General features: G+C 53.2%; 1 protein-coding gene across 2 annotated transcripts; it reads left to right on the top strand.

Annotated features, from left to right (window-relative positions):
- Window positions 1-442: 442 nt before the first annotated feature.
- On the top strand, window positions 443-10,506 carry AOC1 (amine oxidase copper containing 1). 2 transcript variants are annotated; one of them, XM_077997718.1, is made up of 7 exons: window positions 443-546; window positions 1,371-1,417; window positions 1,686-1,774; window positions 5,673-7,258; window positions 7,981-8,266; window positions 9,723-9,855; window positions 10,165-10,506. In XM_077997718.1, exons 4-7 carry the CDS (start codon window positions 5,677-5,679, stop codon window positions 10,429-10,431), a joined length of 2,268 nt encoding a protein of 755 aa, XP_077853844.1. In that variant the 5' UTR covers window positions 443-546; window positions 1,371-1,417; window positions 1,686-1,774; window positions 5,673-5,676; the 3' UTR covers window positions 10,432-10,506. The 2 variants fall into 2 exon arrangements, with proteins under 2 accessions (XP_077853844.1, XP_077853842.1); XM_077997716.1 differs by lacking the exon at window positions 443-546 and adding an exon at window positions 1,237-1,277.
- The last annotated feature ends 1,459 nt before the right edge of the window (window positions 10,507-11,965 follow it).

The raw sequence follows: 11,965 nt of genomic DNA on the forward strand, positions 1-11,965 counted from the left end.
GAGCATGTACCCCTCTGGAACACACTGTGTCACCACTTGCTGCCAATACCTGCAGGACACCTCTGTGAACACCCGTGACACCTCATGGCACCTCTGCTGTCAGAGCTTCACTAGGAGTCATCAGACTAAACAGACAGTTATACCCACGGCCAAGACACAGCAAGGACACAGCAGGGTCTGGAGGGGTCGGGGCACAGACTCGCTGAGCTCTCCCTCCCGTGAAGGCTGCACGGAGCATACCCTGCACCCTGCATCTCCCCAGGGAAGTAGAAGCTCAGAGCTGGGGCAGAGGTTGGGGCTGGTCACGTAGGCACACCCTCTGCCTACCACAACTAACAAGATTCCAGACTCCCAATAGGAAAGCAGGTGTTCACAAATCACATTGTCTGTAAAAACAGTCAGCAGGCCGGCACAGCGGGGCAGGATCCCGAAAGTTCAGTTCTGAGATGCCAACCCAGGGCCAGCCCCTGTCATCGGCTGTCCCAGTGAGGAGGTCTGCTCTGGTGGCTTACAAGCTTCACTGCTGGATACCCTCCTCACTGAAATGTGAGTTCCATAGAGGGTTTGGTTTTGTTTGTTCATTGCTGTGTCTCCCTGATGCAGAATGGTTGCTCCATAAACATTTGTTGAATGAATTAATGACTGTCAAGTATAAGACCACCAGCCAGTGGCAGAAGCAGGGCCAGCACTTGGAGATGAATGTTCTCCCCTAACTGGTTGGGGTTGCCCAAGCCATCAGGACCTCACCAGGGCCCCTTATGACCAATGGCCCTCCCTCAGAAAATAGTAGAATTTTCTTTTTTGCAAACCCACCTTCCCTAATCAGGGACAAAAGCTATGATGTTGGCTTCATTCCCATGAAGATCTAATCGAGTGAGCTTCCCTGGCACAGCCCCAGCAGGTCCTGGTGCAGGCGCGGGTGGCTCTGTTTCTTCTCTGCGGTTTCATGGAAACAATCTCAGTCTCTAGATCCTCTCAAATTAGCTTTGACAGGTTGTGACTTTCTGAAAGCAAAATATCAAGATTTAGCCACAGGACATCTGTGAGCTGTGACCTCTGGCCTCCTAGCTCCAACTTTGTATATAGCGCTGCCCCTCTCCAGGCCTGGACCTCCTTAAGAAAGGCAAGCAGCCAACAACTGACAGGATGCGGTCTTTGCCCGAGTGCTATCTCTAACTGTGAGCAATCATTAACCCCTGGCCAGCTTTCTCCCCGCCAAGTCCTTTCTCCTTTCTCAATCTGGTCAGGGTCCCAAAGATGGTTAAAAAGCCACCAAGGTCTGCAACTGGTCTTGAGTGGCTGCTCTTCCCAAACGGTTCTGCCTCTGGTGTCTTGTTCTAGGTGTGATTGAATTCTCTGTTTTGCTGTAGGTGCCAGCCTCTATCAGCCCCTGCCCTGGTCCATCTGTCAGCTTCAGGTAAGACTACCAGCTAGGAAATGGCCCCTTGTCCTTATCTCTGCCTCCAAAACGTGCCACCTAAATTAACAGATTGTGGCATTGCATGGCTCGTCACAGAGAAGCCAAAGCAAATTATTGCGGAAGGCGGCACTTGTCCAGAAACGGACTCAGGACATGTGTGCTGCACAGTCAGCTTCCTCACACCCCCTCACGCCACTGTAGCTGCCCACGGAGGCATCTCCCAAGCCATAGGCCAGCCCAGGCCTCACCTGGTCCCTCCCTGCAGGGCGGGGTCTGATTGACTTCAAGAAGGAGTCAGAGATCAGCTTAAGGGCAAAGGCTGGAAGCAGAGCGAACTGGGAGCAGAGCACACAGGTGCGTTCTGATGGGTATTCGGGAGAGTCAAGAAGGGGCTGACCTGGTGGGAAGAAAAGCAGTGGAAGGAGGGCACGGAGTGAGGGGCAGAAGAACGGGACACAGAGGGAGGAGGGCCAGGAAGTGAGGGCAGGAGCCCAGCACATCACAGAAGGTGCCCGGGTGCTTGGTGGCAGGCAACAGCTGGCCAGGGTGGAGCAAGGAAAGCTCAGAGAGGAGGGTAAGCGGGGAGAGGGCTTGCTTCCTGTTCTTGCCTGGAGGTCTCACCAGCCACCACCCCCACTGCCACCGCCAGCCACCGCCCCCACTGCCACCGCCAGCCACCGCCCCCACTGCCACCGCACATGGGGACAGAGGTTTTTCCTGGGGAAAGCAAAGGTCTCTTCTACATCTTTCTCCTTCCTGGAAAAGCAAAACGAAACATGGGGATAAGAGGTTGTAAAAAAGGAGACCCAGCCATGAAAGGACATGGAGGTACCCTAAATGCACACTGCCAAGCAAAAGAAGTCAACCTGAAAAGGCTGCAGACTGTAAGATTCCAAATACAGGACGTTCTGGAAAAGGCAAAACTATGGAGACAACACAAAGAGCAGTGAATGCCAGGGTTCAGGAGAAAGAGGTGGAGCACAGAGGAGGTGGCACTACTCTGTGTGCTACTCTAATGCTGAATCCATGTCATTGTCCATTTGTCCAGCCCACGGAATATGCAGCAGCAGGAGTGAGCCCTGATGTCAAGTGTGGGCTCCGGATGAGAGTGATGTGCAGGTCCCTCAGCTGTAATAAATGCACGGCTCTGGTGTGGATATTAACAATGGGGAGGCTGAGTGTATAGGGGCTGTGAGTATACAGAAACTCAATACCTTTTGCTCAGTTTTGCCATGAACCTAAAACTCCTGTTTAAAAAGTCTATTAAAAGACTTTACTAGACTTTATAAAATTTGTTAAAAGACTTTTAATAGACTTTTTAAAGACTTTTAACAGACTTTATAAAGTCTATTAAGAAATCTATTAAAGTCTATTTTTAAAAGTCTACTAAAAAAAAAGTCTACTGTAATCCCAGCACTTTGGGAGGCCAAGGTGGGAGGATCGCTTGAGCCCAGGAGTTTGAGACCAGACTGGGCAACATAGTGAGATCCTGACTCTCTCTATATATATTTTTTAAGTCTAATAAGAAGTCCATTTGGGGCCAGGCCCGGTGGCCCATGCCTGTAATCCCAGCACTTTTGGAAGCTGAGGCAGTTGGATCACTTGAGGTCAGGAGTTCAAGATCATCCTGACTAACATGGTGAAACCCCATCTCTACTAAAAACAAAAAATTAGCCAGGCATGGTGGTGTACACCTATAATCCCAACTACTCAGGAGGCTGAGGCAGGAGAATTGCTTGAACCCGGGAGGCAGAGGTTGCAGTGAGCCAAGATCGCATCACTACACTCCAGCCTGGGCTACAGAGCAAGACTCTGTCTCAGGAAAAAAAAAAAAAATAGTCTATTGAAAGAAAAAAAAAAGAGGCCTGGCCAATATTTAATAGAAGAACACAAGAACTCACCTCATATTCTTCCTGCTGGCTCTGAGTTCCACCTGCAGCCCCTGCCTCACCTGCTCCATCCAGGTGAGCAGGGCCTCTGAGAGCCCAAGATCATGTGGGTTCCAGGGTCTTCTGCCAGCACCAGAGGGCAAGACAAGGCAACCAGAGAGACGTCCCCATGAGAGGCCATGACCATGGAGCAAAATGAGGGCAAGTTGAGAGCCCTTGGGGAGGGGGGCATGGGAAAGGGGAAGAAGGACATCTCAGATCAGCCTTGACCATGGCCTCCAGGGCTAGAGAGCCATTGGGTGATAAAACAGGCCCAGCCAACACCTTTCATTTATCTATGAATCAAGAACTGCCCATCACGTACAAATTAAATACAAAGTGCTAAGGGGACTAGTGGAGAAATGAGTATGTTAGTTGGGGCCAAAAACAGAGCGCTCCTCAGCAGTGCAGGGTTTCAGCTGACCTCAAAAGGTGGCGACGGATGTGACACTGGCCCAGAGTCGGGTGGGGAGGGACGATGTGCAGCTGAGCTTCTCTGGAGGAAAAAAGCCACGAGGAAAACAGGGCCTCTAGTTAACACATGGATTGTGTTCCCAACATTTGTGCTTCGGAAATGTGATGTGTAAAAGCATTTTCCAAAAACAAAAGCAAGAAATGAAGAGCGCTCATGATGGTCAGGTTTCCTCCGTGGGACACTCCACGATACACCCAAAGTGGAGCTGCTGCACCTGTTCCGCCTCATACCCTGTGCCGCCGACTTTCCAGGTGAAATCCTCGGGGCCTGCCTTGCAGACAGCCTGGACCCCCTGGGAGGAGGCTGGGCCAGGCAGAGGTCTGAGACAGGAGTGGATTAACACTCTCTGCTACCTGTCTGTCTGCACAGGAGAACGCGTTTTCTCCAGGTTTACCCCCAGGGCTTCTGATTTAGGGAGGAAAAGGCCACTACCTATGAAAACAAGGATCTCTCAGAGTCCAACCCACTCGTGCATCCACCTTGTAAGTCAAGTGTCTGTGCCTCAGGCGCTGCTTGCAGGAAGTGAAAAGCACAGCTGAGACAGGGAGGAATCCTGAAGTGGGGCTTCTAGGTCAACCCAGAGCCTAGAGGAAGGGGGTGCAAGGCCGCGAGGGCAGTGTTTCTGTAGGGAAATTTCACGGTGACGGCAGCCTTCCAGGAAGGGCCCACAGTACCCAGGAGGACAAGTTAGGGTCTGGAGAAACTGAGACTGGGAGCTAATTCCAGCCAGCCTCTGCGGCAGCAGCGCAACAGGTGAGAGCTACAGTCTCCCAGAGACTTCGCACACAGCATACGGGAAGACGGAGTTGTGGCCACCATGTCTCCCAGCCCTGCAGGAGGCTCGCAGCTACAAGCACAGGATTTTACAGCTGCTTAGGGAATGGGGTTATGAGGTGAAGACCCTGACCCACCTTCCTTGAGAAAGGAAAAGGCATCTCCCTAAGATGGACCCCTCCCCGAGGTCCCCTCTGAGTAGCCTTGAGTGAACAAGAGAGCTGAATGGGGCACAAAGAAGGCCGGGCGGGACTGGGCACCTCCACCTCACCCCTAAAGCCATCAGTCTGCAGCCTAGTCACACCTGAATCACTCTACATTGCATAAAACTTTAAATGTGCTGGTGTCGATAGCCTGTCTTTCATTTAACAAGAAGAGCAGCTAACATTTCTCATGCATTTCCTATATGGCAGACATTGTTACAAACACTTTATATGTACTGTTTATTGGTTTATATCCACAACCCTAGGAGCTAAGCACTGTTGTTGTTATTTTCATTTTATAACTAAGAACATGAAGGCCCAGAGAGTTTAAGCAGCGTGCCCGAGGCCACACAGCAAGTCCTAGTGGCATGGGTTACTGGGACTCGACTCGGGCAGCCTGACTCCAGAGCCTACCTTTGAATTTCTAAACTAAATTTCAAAATCTATCTACCTAAAAGGAATTTGTTGTGTCAGGAATGTAGTTTTGCTGTTAATACAGGTATCTGCTTCTCCAGGACACAAGAAGCACCTGGGGGCATGGGCAGGGGCCCAGCCTGCCCTCTGTGACTCACGGTGCCCCTGGCTGAGATAATGCACAAAAACAAGGGCATTCCCCTGAGTAAGGAAGGCCGCAGGACTGGAGGACGTTTACAGAGTGAGGAGAGGGTAGAAATAAAATGGCTGAATGCAGACAGATGCCCGACAGCACTGGGGACTATGCATGGGACCCCAGCTGCCCCAGGACAGCCTCCAGCTTGGGGCAGGGCAAGGGGAGGAAGCTCAGTCCATAGGAAAATTCCATGGCCCTAACCTGAGGGAAGCCCATTTCTGCCCATAAGACAACTAAGTTCATCTCCTCTACTGCATTCCAGAGCAATGGAGCGAGAGACGCCCGCCCTGGGCTGGGCCGTGGCTGCCATCCTGATGCTGCAGATGGCCATGGCGGAGCCCTCCCTGGGAACTCTGCACAGGAAGGCAGGGGTGTTTTCAGACCTGAGCAACCAAGAGCTGAAAGCAGTGCACAGCTTCCTCTGGTCCAAGAAGGAGCTGAGGCTGCAGCCCTCTAGGGCCCCCACCATGACCAAGAACACTGTGTTTCTCATCGAGATGCTGCTGCCCAAGAAGCACCATGTGCTGAGGTTTCTGGATAAAGGCGAAAGGCAGCCTGTGCGGGAAGCCCGTGCCGTCATCTTCTTTGGTGACCAGGAGCACCCAAATATCACTGAGTTTGCTGTGGGGCCCCTGCCAGGGCCCCGCTACCTGCGAGCACTGTCCCCAAGGCCTGGGCACCAGTCCTCCTGGGCATCGAGGCCCGTCTCCACAGCAGAGTATGCCCTCCTCAGCCACACCCTGCAGGAAGCCACCAAGCCCCTGCATCAGTTCTTCCTCAATACCACAGGCTTCTCATTCCAAGACTGCCATGACAGATGCCTGGCCTTCACCGACGTGGCCCCCCGGGGCATGGCTTCTGGCCAGCGCCGCAGTTGGCTCATCATACAGCGCTATGTAGAAGGCTACTTTCTGCACCCCACTGGGCTGGAGCTCCTCGTGGATCATGGGAGCACAGATGCCCGGCACTGGGCCGTGGAGCAGGTGTGGTACAACGGGAAGTTCTATGGGAGCCCAGAGGAACTGGCTCGGAAGTATGCAGATGGAGAGGTGGACGTGGTGGTCCTGGAGGACCCACTGCCTAGGGGCAAGGGGCATGAGAGCACAGAGGAGCCGCACCTCTTCTCCTCCTACAAGCCCCGCGGGGACTTCCCCAGCCCCATCCATGTGAGCGGCCCCCGCTTTGTCCAGCCCCACGGCCCTCGCTTCAGGCTGGAGGGCAATGCTGTGCTCTATGGGGGTTGGAGCTTTGCCTTCCGGCTGCGCTCCTCCTCCGGGCTACAGGTCCTGAACGTGCACTTTGGTGGAGAGCGCATTGCCTATGAGGTCAGCGTGCAAGAGGCAGTGGCCCTGTATGGAGGACACACACCTGCAGGCATGCAGACCAAGTACCTTGATGTGGGCTATGGCCTGGGCAGCGTCACTCATGAGTTAGCCCCCGGCATCGACTGCCCGGAGACTGCCACCTACCTGGACACCTTCCATTACTACGACACCGATGACCCGGTCCATTATCCCCGAGCCCTCTGCCTCTTTGAAATGCCCACAGGGGTGCCCCTTCGGCGGCACTTTAATTCCAACTTTAAAGGTGGCTTCAACTTCTATGCCGGGCTGAAGGGCCAGGTGCTGGTGCTGCGGACAACTTCAACTGTCTACAATTATGATTACATTTGGGACTTCATCTTCTACCCCAACGGGGTGATGGAGGCCAAGATGCATGCCACTGGCTACGTCCACGCCACCTTCTACACTCCTGAGGGGCTGCGCCACGGCACTCGCCTGCACACCCACCTGATTGGCAATATACACACTCACTTGGTGCACTACCGCGTTGACCTGGATGTAGCAGGTAGGACTCAAAGCAAGACTCTCCCGTTCAAGCGTCTGCATCCAACCAATAACTTAAACTCCCAGGAGATGACACTATAACTCCCTGGTGGTGGAAAGTTAGGAGCATTTGCCAAGCCTGCTTCTGTAAAACCTAAAGCTAGAAATTTGTGTGTCCCTGAAAAATGGTGAAAGCAAACACTGCCGAGGGTTGCCCTAGATGCAACAGTGTGGACCCTGTTCTGACCCTGGGGACTGTGAGTGGGGCAAGGGAGGGGACAGTGCCTAGGAGGGTAAGAAATGTCACTGTCTAGTGCTCTGAGATGGAATGTAGTGTCGTCTGGGAATACTCAGGGTGTCTCCCGGATGATGTCACCATAAAAGAATGGCATGGGTAGAATGACTGATGCCACCAGACCCAACAAGGCCACCAGGACCAGACCGGCAGCTCCTACCCTCAGCCCCAGCCACCTCTCTGGACAGAGCCTCACATGCCTGGAGAAAAATGAGTGCCCCTTCTCTGGGATTGCAGCCACAGCAGATGGGCGTGAGCACAGCTCTTGAGAGGAACTTCCCAGAGTGGTAATGGAATCACCACAGCTGCCCAGGGCATCCCCCAACATCCGGGTTATTCTAGACAGTTGGCTGTTGGATGTGGTGGAGGATGAAGATCCTGGGGCAGAATGAGGAGGTTTTAGTTCTGGCAGCTTGATTCTCATTCTCCTTCTCCCTGCATACCTCCAGGCACCAAGAACAGCTTCCAGACACTGCAGATGAAGCTAGAAAATATCACCAACCCCTGGAGCCCGAGACACCGCGTTGTCCAGCCGACCCTGGAGCAGACGCGGTACTCCCGGGAGCGCCAGGCGGCCTTCCGCTTCAAAAGGAAGCTGCCCCAGTACCTGCTCTTCACCAGCCCCCAGGAGAACCCCTGGGGCCACAAGCGCAGCTACCGCCTGCAGATCCACTCCATGGCTGACCAGGTGCTGCCCCCAGGCTGGCAGGAGGAGCAGGCCATCACCTGGGCAAGGTGAGGAAGACCCAGGGGGCCTGGGGGAGGGTCAGGGGCTCCCCTCAGTGTGTGTGTGTCTGTGTCTGTCTGTGTTTGTGTCTATGGGGTTCTGAGTCTATGTGGTTTTGTATCTGGGCACACATGCGTGTTGTGTATGTATGTGTATATCTGTGTGTGCAACTGACCCTGAACAATGTGGGGGTTAGGGGTGCCAACCCCCAAATGCAGTAAAAAAGCCAAGCATAACTATGACTTCACCACAACATAACTACGAATAGCCTACTGTTGACCAGAAGCCTTACCACTTACATAAACATTCCATGAACACATATTTTATATGTTCTATGTGTTAGATACTGTGTTCTTACAATAAAGTAAGCTAGAGAAAAGAAAATGTTATTAATAAAATCCTGGCCAGGCGTAGTGGCTCACGCCTGTAATCCCAGCACTTTGGGAGGCCGAGACGGGCGGATCACAAGATCAGGAGATCAAGACCATCCTGGCTAACACGGTGAATCCTCGTCTCTACTAAAAATACAAAAAATTAGCTGGGCATGGTGGCGGGCGCCTGTGGTCCCAGCTACTCGGGAGGCTAAGGCAGGAGAATGGTGGGAACCCAGGAGGCGGAGCTTGCAGTGAGCCGAGATCGCGCCACTGCACTCCAGCCTGGGTGACAAAGGGAGACTCCATCTCAAAAAAAAAAAAAAATCCTAAGGAAAAGAAAATATATCTACGATCCATTAAGTGGGAGTGGCTCATCCCAAAGGTCTTTATCCTCGTCACCTTCACTTTGAGTGGGCTGAGAAGGAGGAGGAGGGGCTGGATTTGCTGTCTCACAGTGGCAGAGGTGGAAGAAACTCCAAGTGAAAGTGGACCTGTGGCTGGGCGTGGTGGCTCACGCCTGTAATCCCAGCACTTTGGGAGGCGGAGGCGGGCATATCACCTGAAGTCAGGAGTTCCAGACCAGCCTGGCCAACACGGCGAAACACTGTCTCTACTAAAGATACAAAAATTAGCTGGATGTGGTGGCGGGCACCTGTATTCTCAGCTAGTCGGGAGGCTGAGGCAGGAGAATCACTTGAACCCGGGAGGTGGAGGTTGCAGTGAGCCAAGATCGCGTTACTGCACTCCAGCCTGGGTGACAGAGCAAAACTCCATCTCAAAAAAAAAAAAAAAAAAAATGGAAGAAAGAAAGAAGGTGGACCCGTGCAGCTCACACCTGTGTTGTGCAAGGGTTGCCGGCTCTTCTGGGCCTGTGTTTGTGGATTTGGGGAGGAGGGCAGGGAGAACTCCTGACAATCACCTGAACCTCGGTTAACAGCAGCCCGTCCTGCCGACTCCCAGGAGAGATGATCTCTCATCTTGGGGAAGGCAATCATCTTCCTCTATTTTGACCCTGAAGCTGTTCCCTGGGTGGGGCTAAGGGGGGCCAGCCCAGGCCCCTGAGCCAAGCTGCTTCGCCTCTGCCTGGCAGGTACCCCCTGGCAGTGACCAAGTACCGGGAGTCAGAGCTGTGCAGCAGCAGCATCTACCACCAGAACGACCCCTGGGACCCGCCCGTGGTCTTTGAGAAGTTTCTTCACAACAATGAGAACATTGAAAATGAGGTACTGCCCTGTCCCCAGCCCTGCCCAGTGCTGGCCGTGCCTCCTTCCAGCTCAGCTCAGGACCATCTTCATCACCATCAGGGAGTCCCAACCACCCTCTGCCCAGATCTGTCCCCAGTTGCAGGAGCTGTGCCTTGCTGTGTGGACGGCAAGTTCAGAGGTCACAACCGAGCTGTCCATCTCTTTAAAAAGGGGCTGGAGAGGAATTCAGCAAGTTTGCAGGCAGAACTGCAAATGATCAAAGGCTAGAGTGGCCTCCAGTGGTCAGTACTCAGCCCTGCCCACTGAAGCCCACCCTGTCTTCTGCAGGACCTGGTGGCCTGGGTGACGGTGGGCTTCCTGCACATCCCCCACTCAGAGGACATTCCCAACACAGCCACACCTGGGAACTCCGTGGGCTTCCTGCTCCGGCCATTCAACTTCTTCCCAGAGGACCCCTCCCTGGCATCCAGAGACACTGTGATCGTGTGGCCTCGGGACAACGGCCCCAACCACGTCCAGCGCTGGATCCCTGAGGACAGGGACTGCTCGATGCCTCCCCCTTTTAGCTACAATGGGACCTACAGACCCGTGTGACCAGCCCCTGCCCCCAGTTCCTCCCAAGAAGCCCAGGAGCCTCACTGGGGCAGACAATAAACCCTCAGAGCTTCACTCTGTGTGCTGCTTCTTGTGGGGAGGCACAGGGCCATGTGTGTAGGACACACACACACAGACGTGCACGCACTCACACAGACGTGCACACACTCGCATAGATGTGCACACACACACGTGCACACTCGCACAGACGTGCACACACTCGCACAGATGTGCACACACACGTGCACACTCGCACAGACATGCACACACTCGCACAGATGTGCACACACACAGACATGCACACACTCACATAGACGTGCACACATAGCATGCACTTTATTCACACTGGTCTACTGCAGCCCAGAAAAGCCAGCGTTACTAATAAAAAGGAAGCTCGCTGAAATCCTGTACCCGTCAGTTTGGTTTTTCTAAAATCTGAGACTGGCCAGGCATGGTGGCTCACGCTTGTAATCCCAGCACTTTGGGAGCCTGAGGCGGAAGGATGGGAGGATCACTTGAGCCCAGGAGTTCAAGACTAGTCTGAGCAACGTGGCTAAACCCCATCTCTCCTAAAAAATACAAAAAATTAGCCAGGCAGGGTGGCATACGCCTGTAGTCCCGGGACAGAGGGGGTTGGGTGGGAAGATCTCTTGAGCCGAGGAGCCGAGATCATACCACTGCACTCCAGCCTGGGCAATACAGACACAGTGAGACCTTGTCTCAAAAAAAAAAAAAAAAAAAAAATCTGAGACTGACAACTTTCTCTTGGGGAGGCTGCAAGGGAATTTTCCAGTGTCAGTGACAGGCTTGCAAAATGGCACAACCATAGAGAAGATACTACAGGGAGATCTAGCAAATCACCATGCCTTTATCCATTGGCACACTGGCCCAACTTCGGGGGGTTTATCCCCAAGATCCATCTATAAATACAGGAAAGACATATGTACAAAGTGATTCATTGCAGCATTGTTTGTAACAGCAAAAGTCTGGAAACAACCAACTGCTCATCTGTAGAAAACCCCAGTTGAATAAACTGTGGCACAATCACACAGTGCAATTCTAGGTGATTATAAAAGAAACACACAAATGAGGATATTCTGTGTGCTGATAGAGCAAAACTTTAGGCCATAGCCAAAGAGAAGAGGCATAGAATAATACAGACAGCATGCTAACTTTGTGTGAGAAAGGACAGGAGTTTCCCTAGACTGGTCTCCGTGTAGACTACAGGGAAGCGTGGTAGATGAGAACAGGGATGGGGCAGGCTTTCTCCATGGAAACCTTTCTATTGAGTTGTTAGGGGTTTTGTTGTTGCTTTGTTTGCTTGCTTTTGGGGACAGAAGGGGAATGATGGAGAGCGCCGGGCCACAGGCTGGCCAGGTAGGGAGACAGAGGCTGGGGAGAAAGCAGAGTGGCCTGGCCAGATGCTATGGGGATGAGGCAAGGAGCGTCTCCTCCCTCCCTGTGGAGCTGAGGGAGCCCCAGGTGTCCTGGCCATGGCACATGGCCCAGGAAAGCACTGACTGCAGAAACGCGG

The sequence above is a fragment of the Macaca mulatta genome, chromosome 3 (genome assembly GCF_049350105.2).
Source record: "Macaca mulatta isolate MMU2019108-1 chromosome 3, T2T-MMU8v2.0, whole genome shotgun sequence".
Lineage (NCBI taxonomy): Eukaryota > Metazoa > Chordata > Mammalia > Primates > Cercopithecidae > Macaca > Macaca mulatta.